Source organism: Cuculus canorus, chromosome 15 (genome assembly GCF_017976375.1).
Source record: "Cuculus canorus isolate bCucCan1 chromosome 15, bCucCan1.pri, whole genome shotgun sequence".
Taxonomy (NCBI): domain Eukaryota; kingdom Metazoa; phylum Chordata; class Aves; order Cuculiformes; family Cuculidae; genus Cuculus; species Cuculus canorus.
Window position 1 is genome coordinate 5,917,305 of NC_071415.1, and position 19,120 is coordinate 5,936,424.

Consider the following 19,120-nt stretch of genomic DNA (forward strand, 5'->3'; position numbering starts at 1 on the left):
GTTCTAGGCAGATTCTGTCTCTCTCTTGCTGCTTACCAACCAAGCATGGACAGCACATGTCCTGTTTGGTCTCCAACCTGTCATCCTTTTAAATTTGGAAAGAGGAAATGATTAATCACATGCAGAGTCAGACAGGTCTATTAGCTTTGGATCAGTGATAATAAATGCATGGACATACTTTTACTGAAGCTTCATCTGAAGCGATAGTCTCCCCTGGGTTATCAGAGATGGGTCTATGGAGACGTCTAAGCTGCTCTGCAGGAGCCAGCTAAGGAATAGCACAGACCCAGACTGATCCTTGTGGGTTTGTGTCTACATTATATTAATCAGCATCTTCTCTAAATGTCTTGTATATCTGCAAGTTTTTCACCCTCAATGATTTCTTTGACCTCCTCTATCCTTGTCTGCCATCCCTCGAGAAAGCCTTTAAATTAGTGAGTGGTATAGGCCAGTAGCTCTGCGCACTCTCCTTGCTCAAACAGTACTGCTCTGCTCAATACATCTGTTTTTCTTCACTTTAAATGCAACTGATTACCTATGAGTTTGCAATTCGCTCGAAAACAATGGGAACAGCCAGTGTCTTCATCTCAGTAATGCATTTTGGGGGAAATACAGCAAAGAAATGGGGTATTAAATAAACATTAGTTTCAAGAAGAGGAAGAAGCTGATAAGGTCACTTGCATCAAATTACATAAAGCCCTTTCCAGGATACTTTCTCTTTCTAGCATAATTCTTCAAATTGTTCAAGGCTTATTTGTCTATTCCAAACCATCTTTTTTTCTTTGTATTCAGAAGGAATTTCAGAGAAATTCAGGGCTTATAAAAATATTCAGGAACAGAAGATACTCTTTATTACTATTACACCAGATATTGCAGGAAGCCAGAATGAGAAATCTAGGAAAGCCATGGAAATGAGAATTGCTCTAATTCAATAACAGATTCATTTGCTTTCTAATTAGATTTGATCACTTGAGTATTTTCTATTGTAGCTGCATAATTATCTTATAAATACCTACCACATGTGACACGGGTACTTCGAAAGCATCATATAAACCGTAGAATAGATTTGCAGAAAAAGTTAAAGAAGAATATATATATCTAAGTTCTACCATGTCTTTGTAAATAACTCCCAGCTCTGAGATGTCATTTTATTTTATTTTACAACAATCAAAACCACTGTAAAATAACACCTGTAATAAATATTCAAAAAAACTCAGATATTTTGCTGTTACAGCTTACAGTAATGTCTAAGTAACATCATATGAATTGTATTATAAATAGCTTCACCAGCACCGAAACATAGAAATATTAAATTTTTCATAATTAACTTAAGCATGTGGAATTTTGTCTACAAAGGACTTTTTTCTTAGTCTTCTTATGGAGCTGGTTTGGTATGCTTTAACTTGTAAAATGACTCAATTACACAGTCCCAACAAAAGGCAACATGGAAAATATGCGAAAACCAAGGCAGGAGCAAGTGAGAATTACAAAATTGTACTGGCTTTTCACAGAATTTCTGCTGCTCGGTCTATTCAGGATTTCTAGCCTTATTTCATTCTGATAAAAAGCAAGGTCTGCCAACTAAGGTCTCAGACTGGAGTTCAGAAACTATGGTTTCATGTGACCTTGGGCAGTTTTTCTGCCTCAGTTCTCCATTCACAGCATGGCAGTAATAATGTTTCCTTATATCTCCAAAGACGGGATGCTCTGGGAAGCTCCCTGCCCCGATTTTTTTTGTAGAGTGGCAGGTACTGTAGGACTAAAATCAGAGCTGAGCTCAGTAGGAGTAAATGTGCAATCTTTAACACAAGACACAATGATAAAGTTGTTCTGACATATAACAGAGGTAGGTAAATGATGCCCTTTGCACTCCTGGAAGAAGTATGAGGGACTTGCCCAACAAAGGTGCCCGAGTCACAGTCCAGAACTCTAATTGCTGAAGTCCTCCAGAAATACATGACCTAACAGAAATGCAGTGCCGCTGTTACCACATCGAAGTCTTTATTCCAAGACTTTATTCCAAGCCACAGCAAACAGGGAAAAATGTCTTCATTAACTTCAGTAGGCACTGAAGTGAATTTTCTCTTAAATTCTACTACCCAGAGGAAAAATTAACAAGGAAAAGCTAGATTGCTTGGCACCTAATATGAAATTCAGGTATCCTGTGTGTTCAGTTTTACTCGGCAGTTTTCAGCACAAGTTAAACATATGCTAGCACAAAGCATGTTATTGATTTCATGAAAAGGAAGAATCATCAGAATTGCTACATAAAAATAGGGAAATGCATCAGGTATATCTTCTGCATTACAGAATTGAAAAGGCAGCTATTAATAGCTGAAAGACATCGGTGTGTAGCCTGACCATCTGATAGATTGGGTCTGGCTACAGTAGTTAAGTTAAAACATCTGAAACAGCAGCTGTGTCTTTCCCTTGCAGTACACTCACCATTGCACTGCACCAAGAACTTATCATTCCAGTCACTACCGCCCGCTGGATAACTAAAATCAAGTAATTCACAGAATCAAGGCCTTATATCTTTTCATCTTATCACAGCACCAAAGCTTATTTTTAGAAAATTACTCATTTCTTTGTTTTTACCCTCTAAGTAATGATTTTAGAAAAGAGAATATGATGCTGTATCTCTCCTTAGACATCACATAGAAACGACAGGGATTAGGCTTCTGAGGTTCCTTGGTTTCTCAAATCAGCTCACTTTTGGGTTGTCACAAGAAACAGTGTGATTGTGGTGCAGGGGAAAGGACAGCCTCTCTGGGGAGACATAAGGGAAAAGAAAGATCCTACAAATACAGATGGTGTACACCAGACTAGATTAATATTCACCTCCACAGATGTCCTAGACATGCCCTGGTGCTGGGGATTATCGCTGGAGTTCTCCAAGCATTCTGAAGTTCTTCCTGTTCTGGATCTTTACTTTTGATTTTACTTTGTGCAACAAAACCATGTTAAGTATGCAATATTAATTGAGGGTATTTACGCCTCACGTTCTCTGCTGGCTTCAGGTGTACAGCCATCATATAATCTTCTGTGCCCCCAAAGGCAGCAGGAAGGTCACGCTACCTGCCATGAATCAGCCATCTCAGAGCAGCTCCGCTAGCAAAGGCTGCCCAAACAACTGGAATCTCAGCTGTACTTATTAGGAGTCTCAGAGGAGAAACCAAAAACCAAATAGACGAAGCAGACTGGCCTGCGGAGTACTCTGAGGCACTTTGTTGGGATAGTAGAAAGGAGAAAAGAAAGCAAGAAATCTGCCTTGTTCTGAGCAATGAATGGAGACGACTTATGTGCTGCCAGCTAAAATTGTTTTGGAAACACTAACGCTGGAAGGTACTTTCTTCTAAAGTCACAGGGGTTTCCTTATTGACAACACTTGAAATGTTTTACTGATTTATCCGAATCTTTGTGTTTTATAGCTAACCGTGAGAAACAGGGTTTATTGCAGTTGACAAGATACTCAATCACAGCCTTGCCACTTTTATTACCCCAAGTGACCAGATGGACCAAACAACCCATATTTCTAGGTTCTGCGGGTTTCTGTTGTTGCACTGATACCAGTTGCTCATAACATCTGTTCACGCCGTTTCAGACCCACAACTCTTGCTGCCAGAAGAAACACAGCCCCGGTGAGCACTTCTGTGACAAAGGAGATCCAGACTAGTGCCAGTGACCAGCCAAACCTGATGTCGATTTCTACCAGGAGATCCTTACTCCTCAGGAGGCACAGAGCTTCTTCAAAGGCAGCAGCTGAATATGCAATATAGACACTGATCCCAGTAAGTGTAACAAGAGCTGAGAAAGAAAAACATATTCAGCTAGTTAGCACCTACTGCAGAAATTAAAAATAATTACTTTGACATCTCCTTTGCTTCTTTGCTACTCCTCCTTATCTACCCAGGCCAAATTACCACTTAGTCCCTATTTAGCCTCGAAATCTAGTTGAGGCTGGTTTCAGAGGAAGGGTGAGAGGGAAGTAAAGGCAGGATTATTTCTGTCTGTTGACTTTAATGTGTTCTCACTGTTAAATACTGAACCAACGTGTATAATTGCAAGCCTCCCTCAACAGAAATCTTGTCACATCTTTTATAGATATTTATTGTACATACATCTCTGTTTTCAATACTATATTACAACACATGTTGATTTCACATTGCTGTGAACCATATACAGTTGTCTATGTCTATGCAAGAAAGCCCATAGAGACAGAGATTCTTGCATTTCAGGTCAATGACCTGACTTCAGGTTGGTTTCTAATTTTTAGTATTGTAAGTTTTGAGTGTTTAATATAAATGTGTTGGCCTTTACCGTCACCTCCCACCAAGTGTTGTGGAGTCAGGACCATTGAACACTTCCAAATAACTGAGTCAAAAACATCCTTGGAGGAGACTAAAAATAAATTAATAAAGGCACTCAAACAAGAAACCAGATGCTTTCATAATGAAAGGACTGTAAAGAAGCTACAAAACTTAGGGAATGGCACATCAAGCACAAGTACATGGTACATCCTGGACCTGGCATCTCCGTCGCTCGAAGGACTTTACTGGATCAGTGACAGGAAAAACACACTACAAAAGCCCTGCATTAAAGGTCTGCAGCCTGGGGAAAGCAGATGCTGGAAATCTTGGAGGATAAGGTAGTGTGTTAACTGATTCTCAGGAAGAAAAATGTTTATCTGGCTTTCTATTAAATCACAGTGCAATTCTAGATGAGTTTGCATTTTTGCCAGAAAGACAAGTTTGAGTAGAGGCAAATCAAGACAGAAGAGTATTGGATTATTCAGCACTCAAAATTCACACTCATAATCCTGATTCAAGCAATGCTATGATGCTACCTTATTCTAGTCCCCTGCAGAGGGGAAAAAAATCACTTTTCTATACCTTTTATCATCAGAAATGGAAATTACTGGTTTGTTGACATTTTTAACAAGGTGCACTGAGTTCTGTGATCCCCGTAAACGTGGCTGAATTTAAAAAAAAAAAAAAAATAAAAATTGGGGAAACATATAGGATGTCCTGGGATGTGGAAAATACCAGTTCTGCTATTTTCCAAAAACCCTCAGATTTCTACAACTGCATCATAAAATATTTCTTTCTGCTGAGACAGAACTATCTAACCAAAACTAAACTTCGTGGAGTGGAATCCCCCATATGCCTGTGACATGCATCAAGCCTCAGCACAGCTGCAACAGCTGAACACCACTGCTTGGGCGGGAGGAGGGTCTGGCCACTGGCCACCCTGCAGCCCATTCCTGCTGTCCTGGGAAACAGCGCGAGTTGCATCTTCAGAACACATTCAAGCACCGCTTTCCTAACCCCATCTTTGTGTTTCTTTTTCCTCTTTGCAACCCCAAGTGTCTTAGAAAGGCACGGTACTCCACTCCTCAGCAGGATAATCATCCTTTGCACTTCACAGCTTTTCATCTTTCTCTTGCGATTTGGAGTAGCTTTCAAACAGCCCAAGCCTTTTTAGTGAATATGGCTTTCTGATGTTCTAAGGAAATAGAACTTGGGGTATTTTTCAGAAGAAAAGCATAACAGGGGATGGTTGGTCTCTGTAATAGTGTTTCAGACTAAAAAGGTCAGTCAGCAGCATTTGCTTTCAGCAATCTTTTGGCATTCTATTCTTAGAAACAGGGCTGTGTAATCAGGTGTTGAGGCCCAATACTGAGGAACTCCTTTCTCTTCTGGAAAAGAAAATGGAGATGGATTTAACGCAGTTTTCTTACTTTCACACAGTGTTTTTAGTTTTAATTCAGAAATTTTAATTTAGAAATTACTTTCTAAAACACAAAGGGCTTGGCTACAGCAAAAATAATAGAAAAGAAAACGTAAAAGAGTTTTACTAGCTTCAAATTTAAATGCTACACTCCAACTAAAGTAACTCTTTGTGGTTTCCTTTCATGACGCACAGTTTGGAGACACCACTGTAATTCAAAACTGGTAGTGAAGCCATGCCAGGGATGCCTAGCAATTCCCTTCTGAGGAACCTGGTGTAAATGCCTTTGTAAAAAAAGTCAGTTTTGGTGATAGTTGTAAGATCTGTGCAAGGCTATTAAACCCTATGCCTTATTAGTTCCAAAGTCGCTTCTCCATTACTCCACTGCCCTATCTGTAAAGAATTTGGGCACTGTGCTAAGAAGGTAGTAAATCTTTTGTGTTAGTGGGCACAGCAAATACACTGCTTCAAAGTGTGACTCAATCCACAAGGATGTATGGTTGTAGGGGTTATTTATGCCTTTCCTGACTCTTAAGTGGCAGCTTTCTATTCCAGAAACCCACCAGAAGCTGAGCAGACATCTACTGAACAAATACTAGTATTATTAGGAAAGCAAACACTTGCTTAGCTTTTTTCCCCTGGAAAACAAAGTGATACAATCTCTTATTATTCAAACAGTTAAGCCAGAAGCTTGATATAGTACCTCCAAAAAGAAAAAGCAGTCCTGTCATTAGAAGCAGTAGGTAGGCCCTGGCAAGAATACTGATGAATCCAGTCATTCCTCCAAAAATCATCAGTATCAAGCTGAGGGGCATCAGGATGACAAATGTTCCATGCATGTCTGAAGAAAAATGAAGAATGTTAATATTTTAATATTTTATTCCAGTGTCATTGGATGTACTAATAATTATTGAGTGCACAGCTCTCGATCAGGATCAAAGCCTCATTCTGTGCTGCACAGAGAAGGAGCTGGACAATCTCTTGGGTTTTCAGTTTAAGTTGGCAGGACAAATACATTTTACAGAGGAAAAGGTAACGTGCAGAGCAAGCCTTCAGCAGGTCCACAGCCTGTTTTTCAGAGACCAAAAACATAGAGGATATGTCTGCATGGATATATTTAAGCAATTAAACTGTTGTCAGTCATTAAGCCTAGCTGGATAACACGTGATGCATTGTACATCACATAGTCACTGACAACCTAAATAAAAAGTAGCCCTGGTTATCTCAATCACATAGATGACACTGAGCAGCATCGTTCTGTTTGGGTGGTGAGATCCAGCAGATGCTTTGGTTAAATGCTTTTTTTCTGTCACGTGTCCTCTGTTGAACTGATCTAGCAAATTGTTGACTTTTTCTTTTGTTGCTCCTGACCATCAGCTCCAATTCTCTGTCTGTCGTTGTTTTCTACAGCTGCTTTGCTAAGTACATTAAGCTATCGTGGTTGCTTCCTCCCATGCAAAAATGTTTTACATTAGTGTTTATTGATCCCTATAACATTTTAATAGCTGTGTAAACAGAGGGTTGCTATGTATTTTTTCATATCGCACTGTTTTTTCCATCACAAACCATCTTTGTGGTGTTGTTCCCTCTCCTGCAATCTATCCACAACGTTCGATCCAATCTTTTCTAGAATAAAAAGTAATTCCAGCTTCTTGTATCTATTTATTTCACAGCAGAGAGAAGTGCAGAGTTACTGAGAAAGGAAAACTTAAAATCCACTTTCTGAAGGGCTCTGAGCTTCAGTGTCTCATTTAATTTCTCAGAGGAACAACAATACACCATTAGCTGGTTTCCCAGGAAAACAATCCAGTTAAGAGATCACAGTTTGTGAAGCGGAGGCATTCCACCTGCCACTGGCAAAGGATCCAGCTTATCCTCTTCAATATCATTATAAAACCAAGGCACAATCATGTACATTTCTTTTCAGTTCTGGAAGGCTAGGAAGAGCCTGCATGTGATCAAGGCAGATGCTGTTGATTTCGTTACTTGAGTGGAATGTGGTTTCAAGACATAATTAATTGTTTTGTGTAGTACAGAACATGCTTACAAGGAAAACTTGTCAAATGTCAAAGTTTTGGGAGGTGAACCTACCGTTCTTCCACTTCCATTTATTTACACTTATGTTATAGTCTCATATTTAGTCCCACGTGTGCTCACATCAGGATCAGTTGATGCTCAGGAAGGAGCACTTCCGCTCCTTGCTCCTGAACCTGAGGATACTCCCTTGGCTTTCCTTCAGCAAAACTGCCCATGGCTGAGAAATCCAGACCTACAGCAATTCTCAGATGCTAACAATCTCAGACTTCAGTTCACTGTGTATAAACCAGTATTTCAAAACTGTTTGCAAATCTTAGTTGAATACCAAGAGGAGAAATATCCACGGAACTTAGTTCAGGAATTTTATATACTTATACTTAGAAGTGGTTGTCAGGGTTGTGATATGACATGATATGAAAGAACAGATTTGGCACACAATTTAGTTCTCGTATTCTATAGAGAGGCAGCAGGAACAGTCTAGTCCTCTGCTCCATTTGTGCCTCCTGAGGGCATTAGGCCTCATTTTGATTCTCCACCATTTTGACATCCAAGTGTCCTCTTAGACTTAGCATTGATGTAAAAGCAACTCTGCAGTGCAACTCTGTCCTCAGATCTAGCTTTGCTGGGAGTGAAGGAGCACAAACAAGCTCATCATTTGGTATGTGCATTGTGATTTTCCAGGTGCCCTTTGCTAATAAAAGTTGCTTCTAACAAACTATACAGCTCAGGACAGTAGCACTTACAATTGCTGCTTCCTTGACTTTCCTTCTTACACACAGCTGGGATCATATTTCTCATTAATCACCTGCAGCTATTTTAAAATCAAACATTTAATGGATTTTATTTGGCTCAGCAGCACTTTTATCACTTATAGTGTTCTAGTTCAATACCTACTACTAATTTGTCCTTCTTTTATGAAATCTGCAACTGCCTAGGAAACTTATTCTAAAACACTGCCATAGAAACTACTCAGGAATCTGAATTAACGCCACCCGGCATAAGATTTTATGCCACTATATTCCTTGATTAGAGGGACAGAACTAGTTTATAGAAGGACATCATTTAAAATATCTTCACTGAGTTTCTGTCTTGAATAATCATCAGTGAAAGACATTGAAACATAAATTTTTCAGTCATTTTAGTGGTTTTAAGTTGTGTTGAAATACATATTTATGCATTATTTATTATGAATATAATTGTCTTCATATTGATGAAATTAATCTAGTATTGAAAAAACCAACCTAAGCATTTTGCACAATAAGACGTATGTGCACTTTCCTGTAAAATAGAATTCAGTTTCCCCACATCTGTTTCTCAATGACAGCGTTCACTGAGTCCAATCCAAAAGGTTCAACAGTTTAATCTTGAAAACGCCACTACAAACTTAGGAATGCTTAAAAACCACTTTTTTTTTTAGAAAAAAATACTTCAATTGTTTGATCTGAGTTAATGAAGTTTTACATCAGTGAGTCAAATCTGTTTTACTATAGATGTGACCAAATGTCTGTAAGAATATCTGCAGTGTGTGTCCGGACTTGTGAATTTGGCAGACGTTTCTAGATTTCCACCCAACACAGATGTGCATGAATTGTTTGAAAGAGAAATCTGTGGAACGAACTAGGAAAATTGAATGGTGTCAAAAGTAACCAACTGCAGATTGAACAGTTTTTTAATCATCTGGTAATGTGCTGGAGCTTAGATGTTTCAAACAAACTTTGGATTTGTTTGCACAGCTTAGAACAGCAAACAGTCTCTAGAAATCTGTAACAGTCACCTCATCAGAAATACTCCAAATGGCAACAGCTCACAAGAGTTTAATTAAAGATCTATTTATCTTCTGCAGCAGTAACTAAAGAGCCAGCTAGAGAGACAAAAGCCTGTAACTAGAACAGAACACTGACAGCAGCTAAAATCAGCAGGGCTGCTCTGGAAAGACTTAGCAAAGCCAGGAAGAAACAGTGCACTGAGAAAGCCTGACCTGCTTGCAAGGAAGGAAGGAAACAACTTCGAGAAGCAAGTAGCAACAGGAAGAACTGCTGCCTGTGGCTAAATGTGAGACTTCTTGGCTTGAACCCCAGGGACTCAAAGGTCTGGATTCCCTCCTGTTCAGCAGGAAAAAAAGATGATGGTGGAGGAGAGGTCACGAGGTTAGGGTACGCCAGGATAATTAGCTAAGCTCTGGACTTAATATTTTGGGTTTGTGCTCTTCTCAACAAGTCTCCGCGCTAAACTGAAAGACAAAACTGCAGAAAGTACAAGTACAATAATGCTAAACTTGGTACAGGTGGGCACTGAGGAAAAACTTCAGTACGAGGACTGGCCAGAATGATAAATGTGGATTCACTGTGGTTCACATTCTATTGCTACAATACCAATGAATTTCAAAATGAGAACATTCACCAGAAGTCGTCACTCATCAGGTCTCAGTGACACTACAGTTCTCTCAGGTTTCTCTATGTATTTATTGTAATATCTACTGTAAGTACTGAAGCACATGTTCACTGGACACTGCACTGTTGCTCAGAAACAAAGCAGATCTGTTTACATATACACCTACCATATCAATTAAGTTAGAATTCCTATGTACATCACTTGGGTGCTATTTCACTTGGTTTCTGAACTTGCTCTTGACAGGTATTCCAGCCCTAGTGGTCTCCTTCTGATAACTCAAAAGCAAAAGGAAAAATTGTGAAGAACTGTAAATCCCCCAAGAAAAATACAATGGCAGTCAAAGAACATGGGACTAGCAGCAGGAGTATCAGCATCCAACTTCTAAAAATGAAGCATGCTGTGAGGAAATCCAGGCTAATTTAACCATCCTCTTAAATTAATTCTGCCAAGGAAGAAACCAAGGCAGCTGTTACGTTATAACAACTGAGGTATCAGTAACTGCCCCTACTGCAAAGATTGTTTCCTTGCCGGAAGCACTAGCTTCCTGATGTCCAAAAAATGAAAAAATAAAAATACCCTGGGGAGAATAATTCCAGCAGTTGAGCATGAGCAACTGCACACTCCAGTCTTGGTTTTATAATAAGAAAAACTTTTTCTTCCAGACATCTATACATGGAAAACACATCCATTGACTGATGATCTCCGGATGGCTCAGGCATAGAGGAGAGCACTAAAAAGTGACTTACATGAGGAATCCAACCACTGGTGGTGATGTTCATGTCACCAACAGAAAATCAGGATTGTCATAACTTGCAGGTACTTAACAAAGCTGGTTTGTGTGTCACACGCAAATCAGGCAGCCCTTAACAGTATCCTCTCACATAATTTTTCTTAACATTAGCCTCAGCTCTGGAGATGGGAACCTGCACCAGTCTGGGTGCAAAGCTAAGATTCAAGAGAAATTACCTGGTTTATCGCTATGCATCTGTTAGCATCTTTGGACCAAAACGGCTTCTTACATTTTCACCAAATAACACATTATAGATGCTGCTTTGACGTGCCAAAAGAAGAAAAGGAAAACAAAAACCTTTCAGGGCCATTTGGCTTTAAATTATAAGAGGAGAGAGAGAAGTCACACAAGAAGACAACATCCACATTTTAACAAATTTCACTCTGCTTTGGAAAAAACCTTAGCCATGGCTTTCCAAGATCAGCAAATCACATAGCATTTACTTCAGAAGAATGTGGAAGTAATTTTTATGTTACCAAGCAGAGATCAGTACGCAGCAGTAACCAAGACACACAGAAATAGGCTACTTGAGTTTCCAAAAAGTCAAGCCCATAGAAGAGCTCTGTCAGGATACATTAAGATCCAGCAAAAACATGACTTTCTTCTTTTGACAGCTTATCTATCCTGCAGGAAGTACTTTAATCAAGTTCAGAGTACAAATTGATTTTGATCAGAAATATTTACAAAATTGTTCAGTTTTGAGGGATTACACCGGTGTTGTCTTTAGCTAAACCTGTACTGGTGTTCACTAATTATTAACAACACAAACTTTGGTAAATGAAAAATATTTATATTACAAAACCACCAAAAAAAAATCTTTTCCCAATGTAACTTGTTGGGGCCTTTGCTGAAAGATTTCAGTTTCAAAGATTACTTTCAGAAGAATTACCTTTAACCTTAGTGACACTAAAAACTGCCTAAATTGTGAAAAGTGACACTTTCATTTTAATCCTGTATGGGACAGAGAAAAATGCACACGTCCAATATAAAGACATTTCTTTCAAGGCAAAAATTTCAGAAAAGCTAGTGGTAGGTAGTCTAGTAGTCTCTTCCTTTAGACAGCAGCTGATGTTTTAAACAAATATATAACCATGCTATAATGTAATCTGTAGTAGGAAGATATTTTACACATTCTAGGTTTGAGAGAGATAGAGGGCATTCGCTATATGTTCAGCTGGAGGGTGTGGTAAGAAAATAATTGGAAGCTTAATGTACAGGAGAAGACATAATTGTGTCTAATCCATTAGAGAAATTGACCAAGAGTACTCCTGTGATGTGAAAATACATCATACTCGCAGGCTTAGCAAGACCTAGGTTAATTGCCTGAGTAATACTGCTGGTAGCACGGCACTTTAAATTGTACACTCGATTTTTTTAATTTGCCAGGAGTTCTATTTGAAGCACACAATAAGCCTAAGAGGAAACTGCTGGGGATGAATAGGAGAAAGACTGGAAATGAGGAGAGAAGCAATGTGAAGGCTTTTCATTCTCAAAAAAAGTGTTTGTCTCCAGCAGTGACCATCGCTTCTGCTTGCACATGGACTCAGCTCTTCGCACTCAGGTATAGACCTTCTCCCATCTTTTTGGAATCTGTGTTTCCAAGCCAACATCGGTTTTTATAACAAAAAGGGCTGTGTAGAGTCTCTGTATTTGTTTCTGCAGAATTCCACTTTCATCGAAGAGCTGTAATCTAAAATCTTCTTGCCTGAGAAAAATTATAGATCAATCTTTTGCAAATACAAACACAACTTTTGAGAAGCCAGTAATTCTGTCCTGCAATTTCAGACTACCTCTAACATAATAGTTGAGGTGCCCACATTTAAAATGTGATCAGTCTGGGTAGGTTCAACTAACTGTGAACCCTCAAAGCATTCAGTGATCCAGAAGACAATCATTTTCAGTCATCTTCCCAGTTTTCAGCAATATCAAGCAGCTAAGGCCTCTGTCTTAAGCAAGGAAGATTAAAGAAATGACACCTTTCAATTTGAAAGGGCAGAGACAGTCAATCAGCCTGTTAGTCTCAAACCTGTCAATATGGTTTTATGGCTGTTTCAGCAACCCACTGGGATGTTATTCCTGCTTTAACTTTCCAGCTACGGTTGCAACACAGCTATAGTAGCATCAGCTGCCCCTAGGCTTACTTTTCCCTTTTTGCTGCACTTGTGGCTATGACATAAAATGCTGCTCCAAGAGAAAAAAAGACACTTGAAGTGTCTCTGAAGGATTTCTCAGGGAAATGGCTGCTTTTGAGGGACAGAGTACCATTCTTGCCTTTTAACAATTGTGTACCTTCCTGAGCCATTTCAGTCAGAAACATCTTGCTCCTGTGGAATAAATTAGCTGAACTTGATGTCAAATAGATGGTTATTTCAACAGTAATCCCACTCAAAGACCAAGTGCCTTGACAGATATTGTACAGAAGCAGAAATGTGACCTTGTAAGTGGCCAAGGAGAAGGGAAGGATGGATAGATGTAAAGAAATAATATAAAAGTTACTCACACAAAAGCTGTCTGTGTGAATCAGTGATGTTTGCATTCTCATGCCAGAAGGGGTTTATCAAGGGGTAGCATTCACTCCTCACTGATAGAGAAGGAAAAACAATCACAAAAGTTGTGCTATAATATCTTATTGCAATATACGACCTCATGGGTTTGTTGTTTGTTTTGTTTTCTTGTGTGTACGTATAATTCACACCTTATGGTCTGCTTCAAAACCAGTAATTCCTAGGAGGGGAAGGAAAGCAGGGGATTTTCAGTACCCAGCACTGGCCCACTTCTGCTCCCATCGGGCCTGACAAGTGAGTTCAAAAGAGAATCATCTCTCATTTCAGTGGGGCTCAGGGTAAGGCAAAGGGGAGAAGTCCTTTAACTGTTCCTTCTCCCCTGCTCCACTGGAAGTGACATCCTTTCCTGCTTATGATGGACATTACTTACTTCTTGTTTTGAATGGTGGAGTCAAACCCCAAAGTAATACACCTGGCATGCAAATTAATCTAAATGGGAAAAATCCTTTAATGTCCGCATAGGGTTTATGGTCTTTTACTAAAATCTGCGACTGTGAAATACCAAGCAAGACTAGATACAGTACGATTACTTGGTGAAGTTTGTGAGCCTTTAGCCACTTACCTTTAGTTAGTATGGGATGAAATTAAATTTATTTATTTACAGATATGCATTTCAAATTAATAATATTTATATCACTTATATCACTGTTACTTATATTGTTTGTTTATATAAACTATACATAGTGCAATGTTATTTATCATAGAATGCTCTGGATTGGAAGGGACCTTAAAGCCCATCCAGTTCACCCCTCTGCCACAGGCAGAGACACCTCCCACTGGACCAGGCTGCTCAAAGCCCCATCCAACCTGGACCAGAGCCTATCACCCTCAGAGAAAAAGGTTCCTCCTGAATATCTCATCTAAATCTCCCCTCTTCCAGCTTAAAACCATTACCCTTTATCCTACACCTGCACTCCCTGATCAAGAGCCCGTCCCCGGCTTTACCTTGATATTCTTTATATTATATTATTTACCATTTTAACGGCTTCAACCCAGAACTTTCACTCCTTAATTCAAACTAAAAGACGACTATCTCCTTCCAAACGGGTAACTTTTATTCAGACCGGCCGAATGAAGACTTAGTGTCTCATTAGGTTCCAGGGGGAGCCGCTCCGCTGTCCCCACCTCACCTCTGGTCAGGGACACCCGAGGAAGCCCGGGCGGTGGGAGAAGCGCCCCGAGGGGAGGGGACTGGCTTACAGAGCGGGGAAACCACGGGAAAAGGGGGGGAAGGGGAAGGGAAGGGGAGTGGAAGGGAAAGGGATAAAGGGAAAGGGATGGAGGGGAGAGGAAGGGAGAGGGATGGAGGGGAGAGGGATGGAGGGGAGAGGGATGGAGGGGAGAGGGATGGAGGGGAGAGGGATGGAGGGGAGAGGAAGGGAAAGGGATGGAGGGGAGAGGGATGGAGGGGAGAGGGATGGAGGGGAGAGGGATGGAGGGGAGAGGGATGGAGGGGAGAGGGATGGAGGGGAGAGGGATGGAGGGGAGAGGAAGGGAAAGGGATGGAGGGCAGAGGAAGGGAAAGGGATGGAGGGCAGAGGAAGGGAAAGGGATGGAGGGGAGGAAGAGAAGGAGGGGAAGAAGAGAAAGAGGGGAGGCAGGGCAGGGGCAGGCAGGGACGCGGCGGAGCGCTCACCGCGGCAGGTCCTCCAGAGCCCCGAGTGCGAGCTCAGCCCTTCGGTGCCGTTGCGGGACGTCTCCAGCTTGGAGGCGTCGATGATGTACCAAAAGTCCGTGGCGATAGCCACCACGAGGAAGATGAAGCTCGACACCCCCAGCAGAGCCAGGAGGGCGCAGAGGACGCCCCAGCTCACCCCCATCGCCGCCCCGTCCCGGCGGCCCCGCCTTGTGCTTTGCTTCCAGGTGCAGCCGCCTTAAAAGGATGGAGCGAAACTCATTTGAAAGGCAGCGCGAGAGAAGAGGCGGTGGGAGAAGCGAAGAGAAGGCGGCCCCTCAGCCGCCCCTCAGCGCGGGGCGGGGCGGGGCGGGGCGGGGCGGGGCGGGGCGGGCCCTCCCTCAGAGCCGCTCGGCCGCGCTGCTCCCGAGGGGTCAGGGGCCAGTTAGGGTTGGAAGGGACCTGAAACATCTCCTCTAGTTCCACCCGCTCGCCTTTTTCGTGTGTTCATTGAAAAAAATTTGCGATAAAGGGGGAAAAGTGTCCCAGACTGGTTTCCGAGGGCGTGTGTGAGCCCCTCAGCCACACTGCAGCCAGCGGCCTGCTGCCCCTCGGGCCGCTGCGGCCTCTTCCATGACAAAGTAAATGGCAGCTACACAGCCGGGGTTTGTACCTGCACAGCATTGACTTACTTTCCTGCATCACTTTGCTGGCATAAAGGCACAGTGCAGGTGGGGTCAATAGGGGCATCTTGTTTTCTCACTTGTGAGTCCAGGGAACTGCTACATAACTCCTTAGCCATTAAAAAAACCATTCTCGTTTATTTTCTGGCACAGACATCCTGTGTGACATCATTACCCAAGCACAGCAACAAGCTGTCGAGAACCACTAGGGTTTCTGCAGTAGAATCAGTTAAATGGGAAATACTCCTTGAGAGAGAGAGTGTTTATTATTTTAAAATTTATTATTATTATTATATAAATAATGTATATATGTTATTGTTATTGTTGTTATATAAGTATATATAACCTGGACTTAAGTAGCCTGGACTTAGGCTCTTTCTGGATTTAAAAGAGCATTTCCTCTCATAGGTCCAGCATTTGTCTTTTCAAACTACATAAGCCATCCATGTAAGTTTGGTAAGCATGTATTTAAGACATCAATCAAAACATTTATCTTTAAAAAACAACTTTTCTTACAAGCTTAATTCCTCAGTTTTCCCCAATGCTCATTTCATTTCATTTCTTCTGCTCTGTTTGCATTTGTGAAGGAAGTGATTTACTAACAGTAAATCACATGTAAACTGACGAAGGGATTCCCTTCAATGTTCACCTGCAGGAAAGTAAAAGCCAGTGAGCACAGATGTGCACCAACTTCTAATCCTACCTAATGACATCTGAAAATTGTCTCATTGTTGTACTGAATACAAGATTTCCTGATATTTTCCTCTGGGCTTGATCTCCATCACTGTAAAACACCCCAAGATCAAAGCTATTCTTTTGTATCAGTTTTCTCAGAAATAAGGCCTCCAAGTCACCCACTTGGCAATTCCGAGTGATAATGGTACTGTGTTTCACCATGGGGCATCCCAGCTCAAATACTTCCTTTAAACATACCCCTGAAAAAAGTAGCCTTAGCCTCACACCCCTCAGGTACACAAGAAAGATGCCAGACAAAAAAAGAAATGAGTATTGAAAGTAAAAAGCAACAGCTGGTCTCCTTTCTCTTCTCCTGAAAGCTGTACACTCTGGAAATTGATTTACAGAGCACTGTTTTGAGTTCTGACATAGCTACATACAAAGAATTACATAAACCTCTGAGAAAGCATAATTTGATTTACTGGAAATTGCTGCAGGAAACACAAAGTAAGAAAAAAAAAAGTTTGTGTTATTTAATCTCAGTCAAGCAAAGATTTAAGTAGTGTGTCAGGCAGAAGGAGATGTATAGCTAATGAGAGTGGATTGAGCAGGTAGAACAGATGCTGAGAAGCTCAAACACTGCAAGTGACAAGCCTGACCATGACAAACACTGTGCGGGAAGACTGGGGAAAAGAGGGTACAACACGAGGGCAGTGCAGGCAGAACACGGAGGAACCAGTCCACCCAGAACAGAAAGATTCTTGACTGCTGAAGAAGTTGTCTTCTTGGACTTCAGTAAAGCCTTTGACGCAGTTTCTCACAGCATTCTGCTTCAGAAACTGTCAGCCTCTGGCCTGGATGGGCGCACACTCTCCTGGGTGGAAAACTGGTTGGATGGACCACCAGAGAGTGGTGCTCAATGGAGTTAACTCCAGCTGGAGGCCAGTCACAAGTAGAGTTCTTCAAGGCTCGGTGCTGGGTCCAGCCCACAGAAAGAGTCATGAAAAGTAGTGCTGAGCAGAATAGATGTTTCCTAGAGCACTGATCAACACTAAAGTCTTTGCTTAAAATTTAAGAATTTTAAGAGAGCATTTGTTATAGAGCATGTAAATACAAAATACTTTTCTGCAGTTCTTCACTGTAATCTAGTTTAGAGATACTGATTTAAGACAGTTGATGATCTCTGATTGCTGCTGAAGACTCGGAGTGGCTTTTGTACCTTGTGGATTTGGGAGTGACAGAGCACTTTTTATTTACCCTAATTTTGCTCCTCCCTCCCCCTCCCCAGCCCTCCAGCCGCAACTAAAATGAGATTTTTTTCATGTTTGCAATTATAGTCACTGTATTGACATTGTTCCAAGAATTACTTGAGACTTTACACACATGCCTCTCGGAAAAAAATTCTGTACCAATCAGCCTTCGTTGGATGAGAAGTCATGATGAGGTGATGACAAAGGCATGCAAATTATTGTTCTGAATAAGCCCAGGGGGAAAAAAAGGTATAGTGAAAGAGTATGAATGTATCTGATAAACAACCACAAAATAGTTAATGAAAAAGGAATCACTGTGGACTTTAGGTCTGTGCAGCTAATGTTAGTGCTTTGTAATTCAGTTTTCTTGCTGGTGAGGCAGTATGATTCCTAGCTTCCCCTGGGAAGGAGCAATGGATATTCAGGAAACGCGGAGACAAAGCTGAGAGCTGCAGTTGCCCTTTTTAATTATTTTTCAGTTATTCCTCTCATGCACTTTCCAACTTCAAGAAGTCATTTAGGAGTTTTCAGCCTGGTGACCAACACTGAGGTGGCATACATGCTAGGAGAGCCGAGCAAAATTTTGCACTGATTTGTCATCTAGAACAACAGTCCTTTTACTCGCTGCCTTGCCTGACATTTGCTGTCTACAGCCACCTGAAAGGAGGTTGTGGAGAGGAGGGAGCTGGCCTTTTCTCCCAAGTGACAGGGGACAGGACAAGGGGGAACGGCCTCAAGCTCCATCAGGGGAGGTTCAGGCTGGACATCAGGAAAAAGTTTTTCATGGAAAGGCATGGAAAGGGCACTGGAACAGACTGCTCAGGGAGGGGGTGGAGTCACCTTCACTGGAGGTGTTCAAAGGACGGGTGGATGAGGTGCTGAGGGACATGGTTTAGGGAGTGTTAGGAATGGTTGGACTCGATGATCCACTAGGTCCTTTCCAACCTGGTGATTCTATGATTCTATGATCCTTGATGGCTTAAGGAAATTGTCTCAAGTACTTTGCATACCAGCACACCAGTAAACAAGATTAAGTGAAAACTAGTTCAGCACATCTCCTTTCAACAGCCTCAGTACAGTAAGGACTGAATTGATGAAGGCTGCTACATTTTTAATTCCTGACAGCCTTCAGTTTGTTTTAGTTTTTGGTTTTACTGAACAAGTGAAAGCACAGAATGTGCTTCTGTCTGGTAGACATACAAGGAAGGAAAAGAAGACAAGCAAAGAGACAGTAGAGTATGCAGTGGAAAGATATTGTGAGGTATCAGGGATATACTATTGCACAGTACAAGATCAATTGTGTGGTGGTGTATTAATTCACCTGGTTATTCCTGTCTTCCTGGAATCAGCTCTGTTCTCTTATCAGTGCCTAAGGAATTAAATTT

General features: G+C 41.3%; 1 protein-coding gene across 2 annotated transcripts; it reads right to left on the reverse strand.

Annotated features, from left to right (window-relative positions):
* Nucleotides 1-200: 200 nt before the first annotated feature.
* Nucleotides 201-15,452, reverse strand: TMEM114 (transmembrane protein 114). 2 transcript variants are annotated; one of them, XM_054080172.1, is made up of 4 exons: nucleotides 15,149-15,452; nucleotides 13,449-13,529; nucleotides 6,434-6,571; nucleotides 201-3,807 (listed from the first exon to the last, which is right to left on the reverse strand). In XM_054080172.1, the coding sequence occupies exons 1-4, from the start codon at nucleotides 15,330-15,332 to the stop codon at nucleotides 3,578-3,580; spliced, it is 633 nt and encodes a 210-aa protein (XP_053936147.1). In that variant the 5' UTR covers nucleotides 15,333-15,452; the 3' UTR covers nucleotides 201-3,577. The 2 variants fall into 2 exon arrangements, with proteins under 2 accessions (XP_053936147.1, XP_053936148.1); XM_054080173.1 differs by lacking the exon at nucleotides 13,449-13,529.
* Nucleotides 15,453-19,120: the final 3,668 nt, after the last annotated feature.